At 41.4% G+C, this 27,395-nt stretch overlaps 1 protein-coding gene across 1 annotated transcript in view; it reads left to right on the top strand.

The window, feature by feature from the left end:
- The first annotated feature begins 8,817 nt into the window (after nt 1-8,817).
- Nucleotides 8,818-27,395, top strand: part of f5 (coagulation factor V) — an 85,677-nt gene continuing 67,099 nt past the window's right edge. The window contains exons 1-6 of the mRNA XM_080203266.1: nt 8,818-8,945; nt 9,150-9,244; nt 9,403-9,525; nt 20,170-20,379; nt 22,537-22,695; nt 23,275-23,496. Of these exons, the coding sequence (XP_080059392.1) occupies nt 8,818-8,945; nt 9,150-9,244; nt 9,403-9,525; nt 20,170-20,379; nt 22,537-22,695; nt 23,275-23,496 (937 nt within the window). The remainder of the gene's footprint in view (nt 8,946-9,149; nt 9,245-9,402; nt 9,526-20,169; nt 20,380-22,536; nt 22,696-23,274; nt 23,497-27,395) is intronic.

Below are 27,395 nucleotides of genomic sequence, written 5' to 3'. Positions count from 1 at the left end.
GAAAATGTAAAATGTGCACCTTTGTGTAATTTCTCTGCAATCTCCCCTCAAATCCTTTCCGAGCTTATCTTTTCTACGAAGACCATCTCTTGCTCCATTGACTAAATTGCCAGTAGAATATTGACCACCCAACTTTCCTTCCTGGCCAATATGGTTAACAGTACACTCTCCTCAGATACTTCCCCACCGCCCCCCAACCTTTTCAAATTTATCATCATTCTTCCCTTTCAAGAGGATCTCTCTGTTTGTGTTACCAAGCCACCTCATTAGTACCCTCAAAGTCCTTGAATGCACAGTCACTTCCTAAAACCTTGTCCATTTTCCCCCAGTCTTCATGTTTGAATCCCACCAATCAAGTTTCTGTCACCATCACAAGTCTTGAAATAGCACTTATCAAAGTCCATGATATTCTGTGTTATCATGTATGCCTCCTCATCCTCCTCGACCTATCTCTGCAATGTTTGACATGATTGACCACACTAACCATTTGCATTGTCTCTCCATTGTCCAGCTGCATGGGATTACACATGCCTGGGTCCATTTGTATCTATCTAGTCATAGCTAAGTTTCTCTTCCGACTCTCTCACCATTTGGTCTCCCACCAATCTGCCTTTGACCCCATCCTATGTTTCATTTACATGTTGGCCTTGGCAGTAGCATTTGAAAACATAGCATTGGTATCCCGTATGCTGAAAACAGTCAGCTCTGTATCACCATTACCTCTCCCCACTCAAATATTTCCAACTAAATATTGGTATGATCAACGCTAATGTGTTGGTTGCACCAGAAACAACGTTCTGTAGACCCCAAGTCTGCCTCCATATCTATCTCTTGTTGAACCAGACTGTTCACAAACTTGATCCAAAGTGAGATTTCAACCAAATAAAATACTAAAACACACCACCATAACATTAATCAATACCATTCTGTCTTAGCACATCTGCTGCTGAAAAAACTCATACATTTGTCACCTCTAGACTACCTACTATGCAATTGGATTCCTGGCCTATCTTCCACCTTCCATAAACTCTGCCCAAATCCTAACCATTGCAAGTCCTGTTCATCCATCATCCCATTCTCACTGACCTACATGACTCTAGAAATAACAATTTCTTGATTTTTAAAGTTCTCATTCTTGTTTTCAAGTCCATCCATACCTCCTCCAGCCCTATAATCCTCTGAAATATATGAACTCCTCCTGTGCATCCCAGATTTGAGCAGTTCCACCTTTGACAATTCTGCCAGAGCCAAACCTCTGGAATTGTCTCCCTGGCTCTTTACCCTCTGTCCTCCAATTGACACCCAAAGACAAATTTACTCCTGTGCTAAATGTGAACATACCATTTGCCTTCTCAATTGCTTGCTGCACCTGTATGCTAGCTTTTAGTGACTCATGAACAAGGACGCAGGTCCTTTTGGACACCAACATTTCCCAACCCCTCACAATTTAAAAAGAAAGCTGGCTTTTTATTTTCTAACGAAGTTGATAACTTCACACTATATTCCATCTGCCAGATTCTTGCCCATTCGTTTAGTCTGCATAATCCCCTGAAGGCCTCCTTGCATCCTCCTGCAACTTATGTTCCCACCTAGTTTTGTGCCATCAGCAAATTTGAAAATATTGTAAGTGGTCCCCAATTCCAAACCATTTATATGGATTGTGAACAGCTGTGGCCCCAGTAGTGATGCTTGTTGTACCCTACTAGTAATAGCTTACCATCCTGACTGACCCATTTATTCCTACTCTGTGTTTTCTGCCTATTAGCCAATCCTCAATCCATATTTGTATATTACTCCCAATCCCATATGCTGTAATTTTGTTTACGAACGTCTTGTGTGGGACCTTGTCAGAAGCCTTCTGAAAATTTAAATACACCATATCCATTAGTTTCCCTAATCTATGCTGCAAGTAATATATTCAAAAAAACTCCAGAAGGTTTGTTGAATGTGATTTCCCTTCCATGAATCCACGTTGACTGCCCAACCCTGTCATTATTGAGAAAGTAGAATATAAATAAAGGGCTAACTCAGAAAATATGGGTAGAAAGGATAGCATGACTTGAATAAAATGAAGGCATACAAAGAATAGAATGTTCTTGGCAGGGGGGGGGGGTGGAAACTACAGCAATATTAATTATGGGAGTAATTGTATTCTGGTTTAAAAAAAAAACCTATTGGGTAACAAGGTAGGAAATCCATTGAATTGAGGAATATGATTAGATCTGTACAAATTAAATATATTCCTCTGATTGGATCTGTGTAAAAGACAGCTGATGTGATTACATTTGCACAGACTTGACTATACTCATGATCTTTGATTTATTATTGTCACATGTATTAACATACAGTGAGAAGTATTGTTTCTTGTTTGCTATACAGATAAAACATCTCATTCATAGAGAAGGTAACGAGAGAGCGCAAAATGTAGTGTTACAGTCATAGCAAGGGTGTACAGAAAGATCAACTTAATGCGAGGTAAGTCCATTCAAAAATCTGACAGCAGCAGGGAAGAAGCTGTTCTTGAGTCGGTTGGTACGTGACCTCAGACTTTTGTATTTTTTTCCCAACAGAAGAAGGTGAAAGAGAGAATCTTTGGGGTGTGTGGGGTCCTTAATTATACTGGCTGCTTTGCTGAGGCAGTGGGAAGTATAGACAGAGTCAGTGGATGGGAGGCTGGTTTGTGTGATCTATTGGGCTTCATTCACAAGCTTTTGTAGTTCCTTGCAGTCTTGGGCAGAGCAGGGGCCATACCAAGCTGTGATACAACCAGAAATAATACATTTTAATGTGCATCTGTAAAAGTTGGTGAGAGTTGTAGCTGACATGCTAAATTTCCTTAGTCTTCTGAAAAAGTACAGGCGTTCGTGGTCTTTCATAACTAGCTCTCGACTCTTTCTACTTCTCCCCCATTGATGTAAACAGGGCATGTTCTCTTTTTTTACATTTCCTGAAGTCAATGCCAATCTCCTTCATTTTGTTGACATTGAGGGAGAGAGTATTGTTGCTGCACAGTTCACCAGATTATCTCGCTTCTGTACTCTGTCTCATCATCATGGATCGGATCTCAAACAACAGCGGTGTTATCAGCAAACTTGAAAATCAAATGGGAGGGAAATTTAGCTGCACAGTCATAGGTGTATTCGCAGTATAGTAGGGGGCTCAGAACACAGCCTTGTGTGCCACCAGTGTTGAGGATCGTGGAGAAGTATTGTTGCCTATCCTTACCAATTTTGTGGTCTGTGAGTTGGAAGTTCAGGATCCAGTCGCAGAGGGAGGTGCCGAGGCCCAGGCCGTGGAGATGAGTTTCATGGGAATAATTGTGTTGAAGGCTGAGCTGTAGTCAAAGACATAGGTGTCTTTGTCATCTAGGTGTTCCAGGGTTGAGTGCAGGGCCAGGGAAATGGCGTATGCTATGGACCTGTTGCTGAGGTAGACAAACTGTAGTGGATCCAGGTAATCTGTTGGGCTGGAATTGATTTGTGCCATGACTAATCTTTCAAAGCACTTCATAATGATGAATGTCAGAGACACCGCCCAATAGTCATTAAAGCATGTTGCTTGATTTTTCTTAGGTACCGGGATGATGGTCATCTTCTTGAAGTAGATCGGGACCTCAGATTGTTGTAAAGAGAAGTTGAAAATGTCTGCAAATATCCCCGCCAGCTGATCCCCACAGGATCTGAGTGCACGTCCGGGTACTGTATCATCCAATCTGTATAAAAGACAGCTGTAATAGGCAACTGTTAGCACTCCCAATGGCCATTGTAAGTGCAAAAGAAAGTAATATTGTGTGGATTTGCTGTGATGTAGGTTCTTTAAAATTTTTCTTGAATATATTGTCCAAGTCTCTAATTATATCTTTTATAATATTATGAACCCAGCTGACATTACTGGACAAGTCCTATTCCAGAGGGGAACCTGGCTTGATAGATCCTAATTTGTTTGAAACCATGAAGGAAAGTTGCTGAATAAATTCACAGGAGTCTCCTGATGAACTTCTAACACAAAAAATAGAACTTTTGTTAAACAAGAAAAATTGAATTATGCTACACCAGACAAATAGTTTGGAAAGATCTCAATAAAAATGCAAGAAAATGATTCAAATATTCACTTCCTTTATCCCCACTATATCTTTACAGACACCTACAAATTGGGAAAGATAAAACAATTTCACCATATCTATCTCATACCCTAATATTCAGGGTAAGTATGCAGTACATGTGAATTAACAGGCTAATTGTGGTCAATCACATCACACTCAAAAATAAATATGGATGCAACCAAAGCAGATTTTATGGATCTCTCAACAGTCCACCCAGGCACTTGTTATACTGTGAGCCAACTGGCCTCACTGAAACACACTTTCTCACAACAGTTTTTAATCACCACATTTGTGTTCCAAGAGCTCTTGGAATTCTCTCCAAAAGTTGGTCCTCCTCTTGGATGATAAGAACCAAAAGAGAAAATGCTGGAAAATCTCAGCAGGTCTGGCAGCATCTGTAAGGTGAGAAAAGAGCTGACGTTTCGAGTCCAGATGACCCTTTGTCAAAGCTGAAAGGCATAGAAAGTGGGAGATATTTATACTGTGGGGTGAAGGAATGAAAGACAAGTCATTGTCACAGAAACCAAGGGAAAAGACTGGAAATGGCTGCCCACAGGGGGAATAGTGTGTGAATGGCCAAATGGTAGAGAAGCTAAAATGAAGATGTGGGGGAGAAGTTTGTGTTTTTATTGAAATCTTTCCCATCCCCTCCCCTGGTTTTTGTGGCTATGATTCATCTTTCATTTTTTCACCCTGCAATATGAATATCTCCCACTTTCTATGCCTTTTACCTTTGACAAAGGGCTGGACTGGAAATGTTCTTTTCTCTCCTTCAGATGCTGCCAAATCTGCTGAGATTTTCCAGCATTTTCTCTTTTGGTTTCAGATTCCAGCATCCACAGTAATTTGCTTTTCTGGCTTAAACAAGGATTCACCTCCTGAAATACGAAGGGGAGGAAGTCATACATCAAACTCAACCAAGCCCAATGGAGTCATGTTTGAGTTTGAACGCTGTAATTTATAAAGGATATACTGGCCTTGGAGCATATTATCAGAGTGCTGTCAGCCTTAGAGATTTTAAATTACAAGGACAAGGTTTCGATCTTACCTTCTGAGTTTCTTTTCCACTGGATCTGAGTACTTGCAAACTTTACCTTCCAAGCACACTTTCAGATCTTCAGCCATGCCAAATAGAACACCACTGCTCTAAAAGGGTAACCACTCAGAGTGACCAAAGCACTTTCAGATTTCGCTCCTGAGTGACCAACATCTCAATTAGATCACCCTTCAAGTTCCTATATTCAAGACAATACAAGTCAGGGTTGTATACCTTGTCCTTGTAATTTAAATCTCTAAGGCTGAGAGCACCCTGATAATATGCTCCAAGGCCAGTATATCCTTTATAAATTAGTGCTCAAACTCAAACATGACTCCATTGGACTTGGTTGAGTTTGATGTATGACTTCCTCCCTTTCATATTTGTTTCTTTGAGGTAGAAGCAAGCTTTACAAAAGCTTTTTTAATGGCGATTGATCTAAAGTCCCATTATGTTTTCATAAGTTTCATAGAATCCCTACAGTACAAAAGGAGGTCATTCAGCCCATTGAGTCTGTATTGACCACAATCCCACCCAGGCCCTATTCCCATAACTCTCATTTATCCTGCTAATCCCCCTGATACTAGTGTCAATTTAGCTTGGTCAATCAACCTAACCTGCACATCTTTGGACTGTGGGAGGAAACACGCAGACACTGGGAGAAAGCTCAAACTCCACACAGTCAGTGACCCAAGGCTGGAATTGAACCTGGGACCCTGGCACTGACAGGCAGCAGTGCTAACTATTGTGCCACTTTGCTGCCCAATATTATTATTTGCTTATATTATAAATAATAGGTTAATAAATAATAGGTTAAAAAGATGTGCTGGTTAGATGCATTGGCCATGCATAATTCTCCCTCTGTGTCCCAAACAGAGGCAGAATGTAATGACTACAGGATTGTCACAGTAACTTCATTGCAGTGTTAATGTAAGCCAATTGTGACACTAATAAATAAACTTTAAACTCCAGCACTGGTGATGTTGCGGACGGGGTGGATTGTGGGTAGGTTTTCAACTAAATAACTTTTTAAGCATGCCAAGTGGAGAGAGAGAGACAACCTCAATTGAATTTGAGGTTCTGAATCAGAAGAATTCACAGCTAAAAATGTAACTTCCAAACTCCCCATGAAGCACATAGGTGAATCTGTGCTCTGCTACTTTGTGATATCCCAGCCAATCACATCAATAGATGGCTGATTATGGGCTGAGCTCTCACATTTGGATATTATGCTTCTGATGTGCATTGGCAACAAAAATGTTGACCCTTATTTGCACAGCTGCAGTGGGTGAGTTAAACATTAATTGTTGTTAAAGAGAAAGCTCAAGCATGTGATGTAACTTTATTTTATAATCTAATAGCATAAGCAATTTTGCTTAATCTGAAAAGATATGTTTTCCTCTGTTTTCTGCTTGGCTCGTCCATTTTTCCCGAAGGCAGGAGAAAGGAGGGGTCCTACAGTACATGCCAGGTGTTGGCACACTCTACATTGCTTTGGTTATCTCCAAGGCATGTTCTTCCTGAGGTTGCACTCGAGCCTGCAGCATGCTAATCCTGTGGAGGAATGAGTAGATCTGCTCTCCACTACATTTGCTTGGGTTGAGCACTTTGAAATGTACAATATTCCAACAGGAAACACTCAACATTTGTGGAGAGACACAGAGCAAGCATTTCAGGTCCATAATCTTCTATCAATTCTGGGGGGAAAAGGATAGTTAGCTAATTCAAAATTGCAATTGAACTTGTATTTTTATCCAACACCACAACAGCAGGAAATGCTCGAAAAAAAATCAGTAGGCCTGACAGCGTTTGTGGAGAGAGAATAGAGTCAACATTTGAGTTCAGTGTTTTTATATTTTTATCCAACATGTTTCTTCAGCCACAACCTGAAGTGCACCATTATATTTTTATGATTCCCAGTCCCTTTTTCATGGTTAGGTGCATTGACCATGCACAATTCTTCCTCAGTGTGTCTGAACAGGTGCTGAAGTGTGGTGACTATGGGATTTCACAGTAACTTCATTGCAGTGTTAATGTAAGCCAATTGTGACACTAATAAATAAACTTTAAACTTAATCCCCCCTCCCCAGTGCTAGAGTTTATGAGTAGGTTTTCAGCTAAATAATTTTTTAAACATGCCAAGTGGAGAGAGACAGACAACCTCAATTGAATTCACATTTAATTCAGAAGAATTTACAGCTAAAAATGTAACTTCCAAATTCTCCACGAGGCACATAGATGAAACTATGCGCCAATACTTCGTGATATCCCAGCCAATCACATCAATAGGTGGCTGATTTTGGGCTGAGTTCCCACATTTGGATATTATGCTTCCGATGTGCATTGGCAACAGAAATGTTGACCCTTATTTGCACAGCTGCAGTGGATGAGTTAAACATTAATTGTTGTTAAAGAAAAAACTCAAGCATGTGATATGTAACTTTATTTTCTAATCTAATAGCATCAGCAAGTTTGCATAATCTGAAAAGATATGTTTTCTTCTGTTTTCTGCTTGGCTAGTCCGTTCCTCCCAAAGGCAGGAGAAAGGAGGGGTCCCACAATACATGTCAGGTATTGGCACACTCCACATTGCTTTGGGTATCTTCAAGGCATGTTCTTCCTGAAGTGGCACTCAAGCCTGCAGCATGCTAATCCTGTGGAGGAATGAGTAGGTCTTCTCTTCACTACATTTTCCAAAGATGTCTATTTGCCTGGGTTGAGCACTTTGAAATGTACAATGTTCCAACAGGAAATGCTGGGAAACATTCTCAGCATTTGTGGAGAGCAAGTGAGCGTTTCAGGTCCATAATCTTCTATCAAATCTGGGGGGAAAAGGATAGTTAGCTAATTCAAAATTGCAATTGAACTTATATTTTTATCCAACACCACAACAGCAGAAAATGTTGGAAAAATATCAGTCGGTCTGACAGCATCTGTGGAGAGAGAATAGAATCAACGTTCAAGTCAGTGTTTTTATATTTTTATCCAACATGTTTCTCCAGCCGCAACCTGAAATATGTCGTTATGTTTTTACAATTCCCAGCCCCTTTCTCCTGGGTCTGTGCTGATGTTGCACCCAAAGTCCCGGCGAAGTGTCAGGAGATAGGTGGCAAGGTAGTTAGTACTGCTGCCTCACAGTGCCAAGGACCCAGGTTCAATTCCTGGCTTGGGTCACTGTGCGGAATGTGTACGCTCTCCCGTGTCTGCGTGGGTTTCCTCTGGGTGCTCCGGTTTCCTCCCACTGTCCAAAGATGTGCAGGTTAGAATGATTGGCAAAACTAAATTGACCCTTAATGTCAGGGGGACGAGCAAAATAAATATATGGGGATAGGGCATGGGTGGGATTGTAGTCGGTGCAGACTCGATGGGCCAAATGGCCTCCTACTGCACTGTAGGATTCTATGATCTATGATCTGAAGCCTTGCAGAAATTCTGCACGCAGTACGTGAGTCACCGAGTCAGTGTTGACCCAGAGGCTGTGACGGGTCTGTGCAGGTTAATAGCACGGTCTGTCCTTTCATGTTCTGTTGCGGATGTGCTGTGGGATGAGCAGATAGAAATCGCCCCCCACCCACCCGGGCCGCCGGGGCCGGACAGCGCACGTCAGAATCCAAATAAAACGGAGCAAGTTCGCGGACTTTGTAGAAAGACATTTTTTACAGGACACTGGATGGGAAGCATGGGGCGCCGCTGCACACTCCTGCTGTTCATTTCATCTGTAATTGGGGGTGGATTGGCGGCAGTCCGGCTGCACCATCTAGCCGCTGTTGAAATTGAATGGGTTTATTCCCAACATGGAGCAGAAAGGTACAAATCCGCTTTTTAAACAGCATTCAACTACTGGGGTTTCTTTTGTAATGTGTCTTTACAGTCCCTATTGAAATGGTTATGACTAAATTTTTAATATAATTAATCAGCAGTTTGAATCTCTTTCCCACAAAACCCTATTAAATTTGTACGTGGTGTTAATTAATTCACACTAATATTTCCGAAATGGTGTCTTTTTCCCAGTTCCTCTGCTGCAGCGGATTCCTATTATAAGATCGTTTACAAAGAGTATCATGACTCTAACTTTGCCATAGAAAAGGTTGGCCCGCCTTGGAGAGGTAACTCATTTTAATTTTAAATCAAAAACAATGCGGAATTTTTAAGCGATGCTCGACTCAAAGCTTCTGTGTGCTCGTACCATTTTCTCTGGTTGACAGTTTAATTAGGATTGGCTCCTTTGCAATCTTTCACTTTACCTGCTGGGGAATTGTTCCAGGTCTACTGGGTCCCACACTGCGAGCGGAAGTCGGAGATACCTTAAAGATCCATTTCAAGAATAAGGCTGCTTATCCCGTCAACATTCGCCCGCAGGGAATCATGAAGGGACAATCAGCCGATGGTAAGGTTGGATTGAATTGTTTGTCCAAATGTATGCCGAGTTTATTACCGAGGGCAAAGCATTAGTTTACTGCTCAAGAGTTTGAATTCAGTGGAGTTGATTTGCAAGTTTCATTGTGAGGAGTGCAAATATGCGTTGTTTCAAGATAGTGCCAGATTCTCCTCAACTATGAAATCACTGAAGTTAAAAACAAACTACTGCGGATGCTGGAATCTGAAACAAAAACTGAAAATGCTGGAAAATCTCAGCAGGTCTGACAGCACCTCTGGCGAGAGAACAGAGTTAACGTTTCGAGTCTGGACGACCCTGACGCTATTGTGTGAGGATCATTGATACTATATATTTTTATGGGTGCATCCAGCTCTTTTGGGACATGAAGTTGGTAGTGGTGAGATTATCTCTCCAAACGTTTTATGCCCTCAAATTTCCCTCTCCCATACTTCCTGTCAACATCTCCTGCCCCCGGAGTTCCTGATCTTCTGTGTGGTATTATTAACTGGAGATAGTGAACTGAGACCAGGCTTACGGACACGAGATATTTACACACTAGTCACGTAGTCAATCGTGTTATTTACGAGCTTTACTATTTGGAAATGTGTGAACACATTCCAAAGGTCACTGGATTAATCCCATGCTAGGAGAATGTTATCTGCCCTTTCAGGGAAGACTGCTGGAGTGGTTGCACTGACTAGTTAGGTTCCTGTCCTCTATCCACAGATGTCTAGGAGATCACAAAGACTGCTACTTACCTCACAGCACTTTGCATTTCATTTGTCTCTACTGGACATACTTACTAGAAGACACCTTTGTTAGGGTGGCACTGTGGCAAGCACTGCCTCACAGTGCCATGGACTCTGGCTCAATTCCCGTCTTGGGTGACTGCAGTGTAAACATTCTCCCCATGTCTGTGTGGTTTTTTCCAGGTGCTCTGGTTTCCTCCCACAGTCCAAAGATGTGTGGGTTAGATGGATTGGCCATGTTAAATTTCCCCTCAATGTCAGGGGGTCTAGCTAGGGTAAATGCAGAGAGGTAGGGCCTGGGTGGGACTATTGTTGGTGCAGCCTCAATGGGCTGAATGGCCTCCTTCTATACTGTAGGATACTATGTTCTCACAACTGTAGGACACAGCTAAATGTAACTTTGATTTTAGTCAGATGCATGGGTACTTGAAATCCTTTGCCTGGTTCTTGGAAAGACTGAGCATCAAGGGCTCCTTTTTGTGATCTAAATGATACATCTTTATAACCCCTTCCCATTTCACAGGTAACAGATAACAGGCAAAATAAAATAAATTTGTACATCTATGATTGAATAGCCAGAACTTCTGTCACTTCTTGTTTGGGTTGTGATGTAAAAAATGTCTCCTTGGATGAGGAGTCAAAGGCCATGTGACTTCTTATTTTGAGTCTTCAAGGAAAGGAACAGCAATTATGATGGAGAAAAAAATTAAAACCAGGATTTTAAAATTTCTCAGGCATGTTCAGATATAAATTCGTTCCCTTTCCTGTTTCACTGTTGGGTGGCCTGTCACAACTTGTGCTTAATTCAAACATTAATGTTTTTGGAATTTTTCAATTCAACACGATGTAAGTGCATTGACAAATCATTTATAAAGCTAAGAATACAAAAGTTCACACGGGGGTAATCTGTCTACCTCAGCCTTGAAATTAAATGCAATTAAAGCTGTCTTGAAAATTCCCGATATAAATCATTACAGGCACAAAAACAAAGATGGCAGAGAACTCTGTCACACAGGAAAGCTTTCAAATATACTATCTGTTATATGCTGCATTTGTTGGATAAAAAAATGTAAAGTGATAGCACTTGGAGCTGGGTGAAAGAAAAACACAGATGTATTGGTTAATTATTGACTCTACAGGGCCCTGATCTAGACTAGGCAAAAGTCTCTGAAGCAGCCAATGACACCACAAACTATGCACGTTGAGTATTCTCCACTTTAATTTTAGGCCGGCATGGTGGGCACAGTGGTTAACATCACTGTCTCACAGCACCATGGACCCAGGTTCAATTCCAGCCTCGGGTGACTGTGGAATTTGCACATTCTCTCCATGTCTGTTGGTTTCCTCTGGGTGCTCCAGTTTCCTCCCACAGTCAAAAGATGTGCAGATTAGGATGATTATCCATGATAAATTGTCTCTTAGTGTTAAGGAGGTTAGCAGGATAAATAATTGGGGTTACGGGGATAGGTCCTGGGTGGAATTGTTGTCTGTGTAGGCTTGATGGGCCGAATGACCTCCTGCACTGTACGGATTCTATGACTAAGCTCTTAAAGTGACAGTGCAACAATACAACAGCCCCAAAAATTTACACTATCACCTTTTTGCAGCACAGTATTTAATTTGCTTTGAATTGTCATTTGTGAAACTCGAAACAATGAAAGTGAACTTACTTTTCCCTTTGCAAAGTCTAGCCCAGCACTGATGGGGTGAACATCAGCAAAATTCTGGTGCACAGGAAAATAATTTGTGCTAATGAGTGTTCTGTTCGGCCCTCTGTGCTTTGGTGCAATTTCATTGGTGGCTTTGATAGGTGTATCAGCACAGCTTTTAACATTTTGGTCAGGAGTCTGTGGCAACATAGCGTATCACTACTGGGGGAAGAAATTTCAGCAGGAATTGGGCTACTGCCAGGAATTCTAGCCCAGGAAGTCTCACCGATTTCCTTGTGTAATCTTCTCTTCCCAATCCTCCCCATAATCAATGGTATCAACTTTTTGTTGAACTGCTTTTGTGTTTCATTTGAGGAACAAAATAGCTCCAATGCAGCTGACCACACCAGGCTGTTACTTGAAACATGCACAAGCAACTCTTCCATCTTCTTCTGTCGGGAAAAAGATACAAAAGCCTGAGGTCATGTACCAACTGACTCAAGAACAGCTCCTTCTCTGCTGCCATCAGACTTTTGAATGGACCTACCTTACACTAAGATGATTTTTCTCTACACGCTAGCTATGACTGTAAAACTACATTCTGCACTCTCTCCTTTCCTTCTCTATGAATGATATGCTTTGTCTGTATAGCACGCAAAAAACAATACTTTTCACTGTATGTTAATACATGTGACAATTATAAATCAAATCAAATCACTAGTAATTTCACTGAGGGTTGTCCTGACCTTCCATCGTAAGTTTGATGAAAATCCACAAGAAGCAGTTTAACAGGATATTTCCCCATATTTTTCACTGACCTAATCCAGAAAACACTGCTGAAAGTCTACCCAGTAAGTGTTTGCAAGTGTTCAGATCAATCGGAAGGCACCAGTTGTGTACAATTTGCCTTGACTCCCATTTCATTAATCATACTTTGATTTGGAGCACAACATTCTCTTAACATGTGTAATTTCAACAACATTACTTAATATAATTATTATGGGCTTTGACTGATGAGATTTTCATATCTGTTGCAGCAGTGAGATTACAACTTTGCATGAAATGCAACCATGGATTAATACTGGATTTAAAAATTTGGTTCAGTCATGTTTGGTCAAATTAGTTAATATGATTGTGTTAATCCAAGTTTAGAAGCAAATTGGTTAATGATGAAGTCTGAACTTCAGTATTGCTGACTTCTAAAGATTATTTATAGGAAAGGAGTGAATAAACAAATTCCATTCAAAGAAACAAAGCCTCCCCTCCTCCCCCATTGTGATTTTAACTGGGACTTTTACGTCTGGGTTTTAATCCATTGCACAGTGGGAAATACTGACCAATTTAATATAATACGAATGTTACTCATTTATTTGTATACATTCAATCATAAGATCTGTTGAACATTTCCATGTACTAAATACAACATAGGTGGTAGTAGCCTATCCAATGCTAAAATTACAATAGGTACATTAACCCATCATCCAAGCAATCTTCAACTACTTTGTCACCTATGAAGGCCATAGATAATGTTTTGCTCATGACAGCATATCGTCCAGTTCTTTGGTCAACTTACAATAACCGGCATCAGGTGACTGGTGGTGGCCATTTTTCACCAGTGCCTTTTCTTGTATCTTTTAACAAAAACAGGTTCTCTTTAAACAGTTCAGTATGTTTTTGGTTAGCTGGTGAAGTCATAGATAGATCTTACTCAATCACAATTTTCCATCACTGTGACAACTCTTTAGAAAAAGATGCACTGCAACAAATCACAACGGCTCTTTCTAAACCCACTGCATAGAAGGACAAGGTAGTGGATGCAAGGAAAGACCATTACCCACAAAGTTTCCCTTCAAGCCATACCCTGTCCTGATATGGAATTATATCACCATTTCATGTTACAGGATCAAAATCCTAGAACTCCATTCTTAACAATACTGTGGGTGTACCTGCACCAGAGGGACTGCAGTGGTTCAGTGAAGTGACGCATCGCCACCTTAGAATTTAGGGATTGGTAACAAATACTGACCATTGGAACCTTACAGTGCAGAATAATGCCCTTCAGCCCATTCAGTCTGCATCAACTATCCGAACGAGCACTCTAGCTAGGTCTGCTCCTCCCATCCTATCCTCGTAAACCCACATATTGATCATAGCCAGTCCACCTAACCTGCACATCTTTGGACTGTGGGAGGAAACCAGAGCTCATGGGAGAATGTGCAAACTCCGCACAGGCAGTGACCAAAGGCTGGAATCGAACTGGGTTGCTAGTGTTGTGAGGCAGCAGTGCTAATCACTGTGCCATCTACTTCCCATGAAAGAATAAAAACAAATGACTTGACGTGATCTGACCAATCCAATTATAATACTGAAAACCCTGTGCTGACACAATATAGAATAAGTTACTTATCTGCTGTGATGTTTTGTTAATTTCCTATCAGTATATTTATGCTAAACAGGCCCATAAGTATTTGAAATCGTATGGCTACTGGTATCATGTTGCCTGGTAAATGTACAGATTTTCAGTGCAGATTTTGACTCTGTGCACTACTGTAATGAATCTTTTGCTGGCTCTGTGTTTGCAGATATTCTGTAAATAAGTTGGAAGGGTAAATCATTTCTGTACTGACAGCCTGCTTAATGTTCAACACAACTGTGGGCATTCTAAAGGGGGCATGTCAGCAACAATCAATACATTTACCAAATTGTTAATTATTAATTACAAATTTGTTTTGAACTTCTATGACATGCTGCCCACATAGATCTTCTGCATAACTTTTGTTTAAAGTATAAAGGTGCAGATATTATGTGCAAATAATAGGTTTTGTTACAGGAAAGCTGGTAATTCTGGCAAATCTGACGGCCCACTCTCTGAGCAAATTGTATAAATGCCGTTGCCTTGTTAAGTAGACCACAGATGATGTGCCTTGCAGATTTCACACGTCAGTCTGGGAATACAGAGGAGTAAGTCGGCCTACCAAACTGAAAGGCTTGGCTCATTCTTGCCCTATGCTTGTGAGACTTAGACTGTATATCATCACCAGAGGTTTTACCACTTTCCCTTGAGATACTTTTGGAAGCTTCTGAAGATGTCAAGACACTGAGACACTCACCTGAGCTGATATACCAAATGTCAACACCATACTGAGAGTGTCACAATTAAGTCGGGTTGGTCATGTAGCCAGAATGCATACGCGAATCCCGTGAATCAGCGCACGTGCGATTCTCCTGGCCCGACGCACTAAAAAAAAAGTGCCCTGGGATGAGAAAATCGCCTCCACTTGAGTCCATGGTGCTCTGTCATGGTGGTCAAAGGAAGCGCTATTAGGATATACTGAAGGCTTTTACTTTGGAATTTTGATATTGACTTTGAGTCCTAGGAGAAGCTCATCCAGGATCATTGCATCTGGTGCAACAAAACAAACAATGCAGCAGCCTCCTTCGAAGCAGGCGCATATCAGAGGCAGAGAAAAAAATGCAAGGAGAGAAAATCTCAAGTCATCTTCTGAGGTATCCAATCCTGTTTGCAGCAGAACCTTCCAGGTGGAGATTGACCTCAGCAGCCTCCTTTTGGAAACCAAACAAACACCCAAGACAATGATCATGGTCATCTTCACTTTGAAGGATGAACAAGAAACCAAGGCTTTATAGAAAAATGGACTGTGAGCTGATTGACCTGGTAAAAAGGCCACTGTAATTTGCTGGAATCAGCCAATGGTTTAAAACATTTGAGCTGTGATTCCTTTCTCTGCAGCAGTGAGAGCTGTCCGTATTATAGACCTTGGTTCTAGAATGTGGCTACAACAGCAGAGCTCCTCCTAGCTTCATGTCTGAAGTGTAAGCCTGCGGTTTACAGTGTAGCCCCATCACCATCAGATGGGGGTGATGGTTAACCCCCATCACCAAGCAATACTACCCTTAACTGGACAGGAGAAGTGAGGGAGAGTTCAATTAAGGATGAGCAAGATGTTGAATGTCAGTGAGTCACTGATTTAACAACTTAAATCATGTTCTCACACTGCAGTGCTCCCTGGTAAATATCAGGGTCACAGCTTCTGTGAACAGCCCTGAAAATGCACGTTATGTAGAGATCCTCTCCTGGATCCTGCATGGGTACTATCACAATTCTTCAGCTCCTCTGAAAGTACTAGATCAGTCTGGCTTCCCTTGTTCATCTTTCTCTATGGTATATGTCTCCGACTCATACTGTACTGTGTATATCTGGAATATAACCATACAACACATGCATCCTGTTTCATTTCCAATATTGTTTAATTCAATCTTTTTCATCGGCTTACCACAAGAATAAAATCATATGAAAGGAATCTTTCTAACATTATTGTAAAATTTCAATCATTATAGGCTGCTGACTTTACAAACTATTGTGATACCTCCTTTGGAAATTGTTTGCAAACTAAACTAACCTTTGGAATGGTTGAGGATTGCCCTCCCACTAACTGTGTTTAATTTGAAATGCCCACAGAGCTTAATCCTCTCAGTTTCTGCCCTTTCTGTTTGATTAACACTGTGTAGTTTTAGTTTGACTTGAGTACTTTATTCAGCAATTCTAATTTGGGTTTTGGCCAACCAGGTACAATTTAAAATGTACTGTCTTGAATGTTCAACCAAGAAGAGCAGGAGTGGCCTCTCCTACCTCCATAAAAGCCGCCACTACGTGATGGACATCGCAGCCTAATCTTGAATCTTTCTTCGCCAGAGAGCTGTCTATTATTGTGTGCAGTTGCTATCTTGATGGAACTGAGCCCGTCGGTCCAATATCTGATGTGTCTTGGTGCTTATCCTTCAGGTGCTGGTGTGGATCCCTGCACCCTCCATGGGCTTAAAAGCGGGGGTGTCCAAATTCCCAGACGATGATGTCTTTTGCTAGACTGGCTTATCAACCACCAGAACTAACGTAGCTTGCATTGCTGTCATAATATTTCCAAGAAAATAGCAAGTTACTAGTAGCATCCTTGATAATATTGTGAGTGATTTCAGTAGGTGAATGATCCATACAAACCAGATCAGTGCTTGGTTTGTACTGAGTTATCCAGGTAGCAAGTGCACCAGTTGACATCAGTGTACTTGAGTTAATGAGAGGAAGGTCAACCAGGGTTCTGATTGGTGGTTACTATCCCACCCATCTGCTGGAAGTACTTGTGGGTGAGCAATATTGGGCAGTTACCAATCTGCTGACAGTCACTAGCAAGGAACTGAATGGACATTAAGGAGCCAGGGGGAGCAGGAGGGAGGGAGTGGGGAGAAAGTATTTGAAGGACACTATTCTAATTATAGCCCATCCCCAATTTTCACCCCCATCAATGGTGGTCACACCTTCATCTTCATAGCTCTAAGCTCTGGATTCTATTCCTAAACCTCTCCGCCTCGTACTTCTCCTTTAAGACGTCCCTTAAAGATTGCCTCTTTGTCCAAGTTTTTGGTCACCATTCCTATGTGGTTTATACTTTTTTTTTGATTATGTTCCTGTGAAGAGCACTTGAAAATGTGAATATATTAAAGGCACTATCTTTTGTTGTGGCATCATATCCTAGGGCAGTCAATATTTTTGGACGCAAAGGCTGAGGAAAACGTAGGTTAGCTATTCATGAAACTAATATTGTAATAAAATCATAAGCCAGCGATGCTTCCCAACCACTGCGGATTTAAAGTCAGCCATTAGAGACTGTCCTATCCACCATTGGAATTGTAGCAGGTGAGGGGCAGACCATGCAGAGGTCCTTGGCCTTTGGCAGGAATTTCTGGCTTTGGGGCAAGTGTGGCCAAAAGATCCTGCCCTCGATCGTTGTTTAAGAATGGAGTTTAAAAAATGTTCAAATAGATTAATACATCTTAATTTTTAAAAAAATAAAGATATGAGACACCAGCCTACATTTTCAAAGCAGGTGTAAGTTCAATTGGCACCCAAAATGGGAACAAAATCGGGCTCTGCTGCTGGATCTACTGTTTTCTATCTTTCTGATGTTCTCCCTCAAAAACAACATTACAAGGAGATTCCCATGGAAAACTCCCGGTGGTACTTTGTGATGAGGACAGTATAGTTACTTTCAGGGATAAACAAGAAGAAACGCAGTTGAAAAAGGTGTGACATCTCCTTTCAGTCTTCAGTCAGGGCTCACTAAAAGTACATCTTTCAATAACTCAATCCTTGTTAATCCGGAATGTCCAATTACATAACTGGGTGGATTATTCAGCAATAACCCAGCAGGGACACGGAAAAATGAATAGCAAATGTCACGTGCAGTTTATTTACATATTGAAGCTGTCCAACTGGTGACTGCTGCAGACAGCTGAAGTAAGTGCCACCGGAAAATTAGATGCAAAACACAACAAACAGAAAGCTGTTATAACAGAGGCTGAATTTAGTTTGCAGTCAGTCTTATCCAATTTACCCTTTCAGTGAACCTGAGTGCAAAAGCTAAATTGTTAAGTTTAAGCATGTAACTGAATTAGTTTGCAAATTATGGTGCAATACAAGCCAGGATGGTTGTGTATGTATGCAATATACATGCATGTGCATTTTGATTAGGAAAAACTGTTCATGGACCCAGCAGCAGAGATATACTCTGTAGTCAAATATTCATGACCATCCCTTCAACCTTGCTGTCTCACATAGTCTTCCTAGTCCCACTGTATCAATCACAGAGAAGGCCATCTCTGATCGCTTCCTTATTTCACTCTACATCCTTCTTCCATACCCCAATCTTCCTTCTGTTTCTGCTCCTAGATTCAGTTGCAGCAGCATTTTCAAAATCCTAACCGTCTAGCCATTGGCCCTCTGTTTGCCTTAACGTTCCTGTAGCAACTGATTTGCTCAACAGTACTGTTCCCTCGTCCTTTGATTCCCAATCCACAATAAAATCATTACTCTCTCTCTCTCTTTCTCTCTCTCTCTCTCTCTCTCTCTCACCCTAACCATGCCTTCTGCTATGGCCCTCATATTCACTCCCTTAAGGCCAAGAGGCATAGCCTTGAAAGGATCTGATGGGCAACTGGTTTGGCAATCTGCCATCAAATCTAACTGGACTAGGTAAAGCATTGTAAGGCCAATTACTAAAACCACTCACTACTCCAGGGTTATCTGGAATGAAAAGATAACCTTTGGCCTCTTTAATGCAAACTGAATCTTAAAACCCAGCCTCCGCCTTCACATCCTTGTGTGAGGAGAACACAAACTGCATTATGACTAACATTGAGACCATCCAATTAACTATCTCAACCATGACTCTCCGTTCCACTTGCATACTCTACCAAACTTCCTCTAAAGCTCTCCGTCTCCCTTGACCTAAACCTGAACTTGTATCTTTCTCTTGTTTTTCTCCTGCCTCCCCTCATGTTCTCTACCAGCTTGTGAGCTCACCCACTTCCAGGTCCCCATGTTAGCCATCATTGTTAAACCTGTTGTCATCATCTGCATCCTCCAAAAGCCAATCCATGAGCTCACTTCACCATCCTTGCAAATCACCACGCCATTTACAACCTCCCTTTCGTCTCCAAAAATCCTTGAATGTGTTGCCATCTCCCCAATCCATGCCAGAACTCTTACTCAGAACTCCATTTTTTAATACCACCACCCCCCTCCAATCAAATTTCTGCCCATGCCAAAGAACCAAAACAATTCTCATCAAGGGTGAAAGCGATATCCTCTGTGACTGTGACAAAGGTAAGTGTTCTCCCTGAGATATCTGCTGGCCTTTGGAGCATCCCCAATTTTAATCATTCCATCATTTGTGGATGTGTCTTCAGTTATCAGGGCCCTAAGTTCTGGAATTTTTTTTCCCTGAACACTCTACCTCAACTTCCTTTTTTTAAGACACTTTTTAAAACCTTTAAATCAACAGATCTAATGTCGCCTTACATGGCCCAGTGTTGTATTTTGCTTCATAATGCCCCTGTGAAGTGCTTGGGATGTCTTATTAAAAGTTAAAGATGCAATACAATATGTTGTTATAGGCATATCTCCATTAGCTGGAATTGGACCACTGACTAAATGTAATTGCTGTTAATAATTTGATTATCTATGAATTTCCCTTCATTCTGTGGCTGACAAACAAAACTGAAAAAGTGGAGGAATCGCACTCAGCGCCCTCTGCTCCATTAAGTATCAGTCAATTGTAGTGTAGATCTCGCAAAAAACCTACCATTGTCCAAAATCAATTTTCAAAATGCGAACATCATATTCAATTATAATCATTTCTACAATATAGGAGGCACTAATGCTGATTTTTGTGTTTGTTTAGGGCTCTTCTATGAAAACAGATTGTATTTTAAAGATAGAAAAGAAGCTATTGTACTTTCCCAAGAACATACTTATACGTGGAAGATCACAGAAGAAATGGGGCCAACAATATTTGATTCTCAATGCCTTACCTACATCTATTCTTCTGATATTGATGTCGTGAAAGATTTTCACACAGGATTGATTGGAACTCTACTCATCTGTAAACCTGGTAACATATTTGTTTCCCTCTTATTGAACTTGCTAGATCCTTGCAACATCCATGCTATCCTGTCAGTTTTATAGATAGGGCAGTCCCTAGGAACTATTTGCTTAGCCCTCTAATCACTTAACAGTCATTATTTCCAACACAGGTTACCTTCCAGGACAAGATCAGACAGCTCGAAGAGGAAATATTATAGTCTAATATGCCTTTGTGTCTTGTGCTTAAAAGTCTTTAACAACAACACTTTGCATTAGGATAGTGTCTGTAACATGGGAAATCAAACATTCTAACATTTACAGATGCATAAATGGATAACGAGGAAGACGAGGAGAGATTGTTTTTCACAATTTCTCCCAATCAGAGAGGTGAGGTTCCTTTTTATTCTTAAACAAGGTGAGGAAGAGGAAGGGGTGTGCATTATGTAGCATGATGCATTGGGGACTGAAGGAAGCCAATAGCTGGGGAGAGAAGATGAACAAGACACTAAAACCAAAGGAATGGAGGGCTTTTGATGGGGCAGTAGGTGGTGGGCAGGAGGTTGTAGTAGTGAAAGAGACTAGAAGTTAGTGTGGTCATGGAGTGGTTTCAACATGGAGATGTGAATTTTAAATTGTTTACGGGAAAAAGAGGGCATTAAAAAAGGCAGATTCTACAGTGAGAAACAAGCATACCCACGTTACTGATATCTAAGTAAATACCTGTTTTATTAAAGGCATCATTAAAACCTTTTTTTACTTGCAGCATTTTTGTATTATGACCATATGGCACTATAATTCAGATGTGGTTGCAGGGGGGAGAGGCAGGGGGTGGGATGGGGAAGGATGTTGGGTGGAGTCTTCAATTGCTAATACATTTTGAAAAGAGATCTTTCAACCAAACACATTTGGGAACCAATGGCTGAACCACTGTGCTATTGTTTCTGCCTTTAATGTAAGTAAGGTGTTTAGCTGATCGTGTCAATGACTGCAGAAAGTTCAGAGAAAACAATGAGGTCAAGGGACCACGGTCACTAATACAGATTGACACTGTTCTTCACTTTGGTTTGGATTGTTTTAGTGCTTTAGCAAGAATGATAAAATGAAGAAAAGAGAAGACATTTTGTCTTGTCAGAATCAGCACTTCAGAATGTTGGAAACTGGATGAGGAGTTTTCACGAGGGTTACAAGTCTTAAAGAGGCAGCCTGCACAAATACGCTTCACACCTCACCTTCCCTTTGCCTCCGCCACTAACTAATCTCAAATTAGGTGCACGTACAATGTTTTATACCCCTCAACAGAGCTTGACGCTCCCCTTCGCATTGTGCGCTGCTTTGTCCTGTAGAAAGAAGTTGAAAGTTAGGAAGATGCTGTTGAAAAGCTAAATGGAATTATGTAAGTCTTCTGAACATAGTGCATGTGGTGAGAGGTGGAGAAGAAGCAAGTTGGAAGGAAGATGCATAGTTGATTAATGTAGTTGATGAAGTGGAAGAAATGGAGATGTAATTGCGAGGATGAGAAAAGGGAATAGTATCAGTGTGTGATGCAAAGACATAAGAGGCAGAAGGCAATGTTTTTTGAATGAGAATTGTTAGTGTGTCTTTGTGATGGGCTGCTGAAGAGTGTGATAGAGGGAAGGGAATTGTTGAGATTGCCAAGGAGTAGGTGAATGGACTGTTATCAAGAGGTGTTGGAGAGAGGCAAAGACCTTCTTTCTCCTGTGCTGCTGTTATCAAGTCATTGAACCTCTTGCTACATTGAGGCCGAGCCCTGTCAGCCACCTCTCCCGAGGCTTGTTGGATAGTAGCCTTCAGGTTGCTTCTATTGCTGCTTGGGAATGGTTACTCCTTCCTTGCCCTGGCCTTCTCCATTGGAAATTATGTGAAGAAATTGGTTAAGCTGCCTGTTTTCTGATGTAGTCAGATAGGTAGCAGATTAATCATGTTGAGATTCACTTCAGAAGATTAAAGTGTCTGGGTCTGGTGTTGATGATATTAGGATAGATTGTTGTTCACCCAGCCTCCCTCCCATTTGCCTAATTCACGCTGAGTTAAAATTGATATGACATTATCGGAAGTGAGGACTACTTTAACTGGGAACAAAAGAACAAATCAGATGAAGTGTAAATAGTACCAAGAATTTAATCAATCCCAGTGACAATGTGATTTCTTTTTTCTTTCTGTGAAGGAAGCCTAAATGAGAATGGAAAGCAAAAATATTTTGTGGATGAATTTGTTTTGCTATTTTCCGTTTTTGATGAAAGTGAAAGCTGGAATTATGAGAATAAAAAAAAGAATCCAATCAAAATGTATTCTATCAATGGATTTACAAATGGCACTTTACCAGGTATGTACTACAAAAGGATTCAGGACTGAGAAAATACTGAAAGGCAGCTGCAACAGATTCTCTCAATACATGGCATCAACGTCAAAAGTAACATTAACTCTCGTCATGCTGCTCCAATATCTTTTTTAAGTTTATTTATTAGTCACAAGTAAGGCTTACATTAACACTGCAATGAAGTTACTGTGAAATTCCCCTAGTCGTCACAGTCCGGTGACAGTTCAGGTCAACGCATGTCTTTTGGACGTGGGAGGAAACCGGAGCACCCGGAGGAAACCCACGCAGACAAGGAGAGAAGAGAGAGTGCAAACTCCACACAGGCAGTGACCCAAGCCAGGAATCAAACCCGGGTTCCTGGTGCTGTGAGGCAGCAGTGCTGACCACTGTGCCACTGTGCTGCCCCTGGGCACTTGTGTAATTGTGGCCCAGCTGGCAGCCTGCCTTCATCTTTCTAGTGTTTCAGGAAGTGAACTTTGAAGTGGACTTCCAGGTGCTGTCGGGCAGCAGTGCTAACCACTGTGTCACCGTGTTGATGCTGTTGGCTGTCATAGGCATCTAATCTCCATATTGTTTTTGTTGCAGAACTTGGTGCATGTGCTCATGAAGACATTAGCTGGCATTTGATTGGAATGAGCTTGAGCCCTGAAATCTTCTCTGTCCATTTTAATGGCCAAGTCTTGTTGCAAAATAATCACAGAGTGTCGTCTATTGCACTGACTCCAGGCTCAGCTGTCACAGCTCAGATGACGCCCACACAAGTTGGAAAATGGCTGCTCTCTTCTCAAGTACAGCATCATCGCCAGGGTGAGAACAATGAGGTTGTCAATGTTTTAAACATTTAAGCATAATTTATTGAAAATAATACAATTTCTGGGATACCTATTTAATGTTCATTATAGTGAGATATGGAATGACAGGGAAATAATACATTTTCTAACTTTTGCACCTCTGGTTCAAATACAAGATAGGGAAGAAGCAGTTTGAGAGGGAGGCAGTAAGTACTTTAGGAAATTAATTAGTTCCATGATTAAAAGGGAGCGTGGCTATGCACTTTTCCCAATGATTCCACACAATTTCTTTCAACTGTTCTCACCACCCAGGATTCTCCTGTCACTATTCCCTCATCCAACAATCTCCTATCCCCATGCTTCTAAACCAAAACTACTGTCCCAGAGCCCCCAAATCTCCCAGGACCATCTTCCCACCACAGCTACTTGAGCAATTCCTTTCAATACTTCCACAGTCCAAAACGCCTGCTTGATCATTAAATGATTTGGATTATTTATTTAGTGCATTCAGCTTCCAACTGGCCTGAGAAAGACTTATGAAAGAAAGACTTTTAAAAAATGATGTATAAATGGGACATTTTCCGGCTGAGACTGAATTAGTATTTTATTTGGGTGCAGCATAACTTCTTGGTTTGTGCACTCTATGCAGCACGGTGGTACAGTGGTTAGCACTGCTGCCTCACAGGGACCCGGGTTCAATTCCAGCTGTGGGTCTGTGTGGAGTTTGCATGTTCTCCCCGTGTCTGCGTGGATTTCCTCCAGGTGCTCCAGTTTCTTCCTACAGTGCAAAGATGTGCAGGTTAGGTCAATTGGCCATGCTAAATTGACCATTGTGTTGGAGGTATTAGGAGGATAAATATGTGGGGTTACGGGGATAAGGGTTGGTGGGATTGTGCTTGGTGCAGATTCAATGGGCCGAATGACCTCCGTCTACACTATAGGGATTCTATGCCTTCTCAATAGAGTTAAGAATCCTGTCTGCTTTATTAACAACTTTGTGAAGCTGCACTGCCATCTTCAAAGCTTTGAACAAAAACATCCTTGGATCTCTCAATTCTTGCATTCCCATTAAAATAATATTGTTTAGCTTGTATTGCTTCTCGTCTTTCTCTCCACCAAAATGTATCACTTCATAACAATTGCATCAATGCCATTTCCTGCTCCCACTCTGATTTAAAAAGGTCATCAATGTTGCTTCCAAATTCCATCCTTCTCTCACCTTCACATGGTCCATTTCCAACTCTTTGCTATCTTTCCTTGATTCTCTGTCTCCATTTCTGGGGATAGAATATCCACAAACATTCATTATAAGCCCACTGACTCCCACAGCTACCTTGACTTCCCCGCACCCTACACCTGACAATGATTCCATTTCATTCTCCAGTTCCTTCATCACGTCTGTTTTGATTATATTACTTCCCATTCCTTTTCCCTCGACCAAGGACCCCTCCACTGCCACCACTGTGATTGACAGGGCCCTCAACCGTGTCCAATTCATTTCTTGCATGTCTAATCTCACCGTATCTCTTCCATGCCCGTACCAATGATAGGATTCCCTTGTCTTTACCTTCCGCATCACCAATGGATCGCCTTCCACCATTTGCACCACCACCACCAAACTTATCTTCCCCATTTCTCTCCCTTCAGCATTCCATAGAGACGGTTCCCGCCAGTCTACTCCTCTATCACTCCAAAGACAGCCTGCCCATTTTTTTGTATAAGTGCAGGTGTAACACCTGTGTTTTTGTCACTGCTTTCCTCACTATTCAAGGCCCCAAACAGCCTTTCCATGTGGACAGTGATTTGCATATATTTCTTTTCATTTATACGTTATATTTGTTGTGCACGGTGCAGCTTCGACACTGGGGAGACCAAATACAGATGTGCAGAACGCCTCTATTCAGTTCACAGACGTGACCCTGAACTTCTGGTGGTCTGCCATTTCAATTCTCCGTCTTGCTCTCAATCAGACATATCTCTTTTTGGAACTGCACTGTTCCAGTGAAGCTCAATTAAAACCCTGAGGAACAAAACCTCATTTTTCAATCAGCCAAGTTACTTCCTTCAGGACTCAACACTGAGTTTTATGCCATCTCAAAATGTCAAAATTGTGCCCAAGTCAAAGCCATTAATGTTTGTCAAAAAAGCAGTGGCCCCAATACTGAACTCTGGAAAACATTAGACACATCTCCTTCAAATCCAAAATAGAGCAATTCACCACATCTCTATGTTTTCTGTCCCTTAGTTATTTTTTGATCTATTCTGCTAAAGTCACTTTTATCCCATTAGGAGATTAATTCTGTCCTTCAAATTTTCTCCAGTAGTTTCCCTACGACTGCCATGAGACTCATCAGTCTGTAATTTCCTGATTTGTCTCTACCACTCTTCTTGAAAAGTGGAACCACATTCGCCATCCTCCAGTCCTCTGGCACCTCCCCTGTGGCCGGAGAGGAATTAAAATTTTGCACCAGAGCCCCTGCAATTTCCTACCTCACCTTCACAGTAGTTTAATCAGGTTCCTTTGTGCCATACTTGGTCAAATACTACTTGATGTCCAGTGGAGCTATTCTCTCCTCTTTTCTTTATCTAGTCATTCACAGGATGCCAGTGCTGCTGGCTTAGCCAGCATTTATTGCCCATCCCTAATTGCCCTTGATAATGTGGTGTTGAGCTGCCTTCCTGAACCTCTGTATCCATGTGGCATAGGTACATCTACTGTGCTGTTTGGAAGGGAGTTCCTGAATTTTGACCCAGCCACATGTGAGGGAACAGCAATATATTTGCAAGTCAGTACGGTTTGTGGTTTGGAGGGGAACTTGCAGTTGATAGTTTTCCCATTAATCTGCTACCTTTATTCTTCTAAAACAGCTTCTGTCAGCCTTCAGCTGATCAAAGCTTACAGATATCTTACAGTTCCTTCTCCCATGTCAGTGGCCCTGTTCACTGCAGTAGAAGGTAGGCCTTTCACTTAACACTGCTATCCCAAGACTATAGTAATTTCATTTCTATTCCTTTATCCTTTGCTGCTTCCTGACCCATCTAAGGCCTGTTTCAAGAATTTCCCTGGCTGCTAGTTGTTATGTACTCATTTTAAAGCATGAAATGTGATTTTACGTATTTGCCAATTGCGTATCAAATCACATGGCCCATTTGTCAGTACTTCTACAAACTTGCTAGCCACCTGGAATATTTTCCACATCATTTTGCTGGGTATTCTAGTCTTTTTTTAAGTAAGGACATAAGAGAAAAAGCATTAGGAGCAGGGGTGGACCATACTTGAGCTTACTCCATCATTCAGCATAATCGGGACTGTTCCTCGGCCTCAATTCCACTTCTATACTTGCTGTCCAGTGATATTGTGGTTTTTTCACTAGAATAGTAATTCAGAGACCCAGAATAATGCTCTGGGGATCGGGGTTCAAACCCCATCATTGCTAATGGTGACATTTGAATTAGATCAAAATCTGGAATTAAAAGCTTAATGATCACCATGTTGTAAAAATCCAGCTGGTTTAGTAATATCCTTTAGGAAAGGAAATCTGCCATCCTTACCTGGTCTGGCCTTCATGTAGTGCCTGAGCCACAACAATGTAGTTGATTGTTTAAATGCCCTCTGAAATGGCCTAGCAAACCGCCTCAGTTCTAGAGCAATCAAGGGTGGGAAATGAATGCTGCCCTAGGCAGTAATGCCCACACTCCGTGAATGAATAAAAACAAAAAAAATTTAATCCCCTAAGAGACACAAAAACCTGTCAATCAACAGATTGAGAAAGAGATTAATAAAGCATGCGGGATCCTGGGCTTTATAGACAGAGTACAGAGTATAAACGTGAAGAAGTCCTGATAAAGCTGTACAAAACACTGATTTAGCCTCAGCTGGAGTACTGTGTCCAGTTCTGGGCACTGCACTTTCGG

Source organism: Carcharhinus amblyrhynchos, chromosome 15 (assembly GCF_965287045.1).
Source record: "Carcharhinus amblyrhynchos chromosome 15, sCarAmb.v2.hapA, whole genome shotgun sequence".
Taxonomy (NCBI): Eukaryota; Metazoa; Chordata; class Chondrichthyes; order Carcharhiniformes; family Carcharhinidae; genus Carcharhinus; species Carcharhinus amblyrhynchos.
The sequence above is the reverse complement of the archived record's forward strand: the minus strand, read 5'-3'. Positions and strand labels throughout refer to the sequence as shown.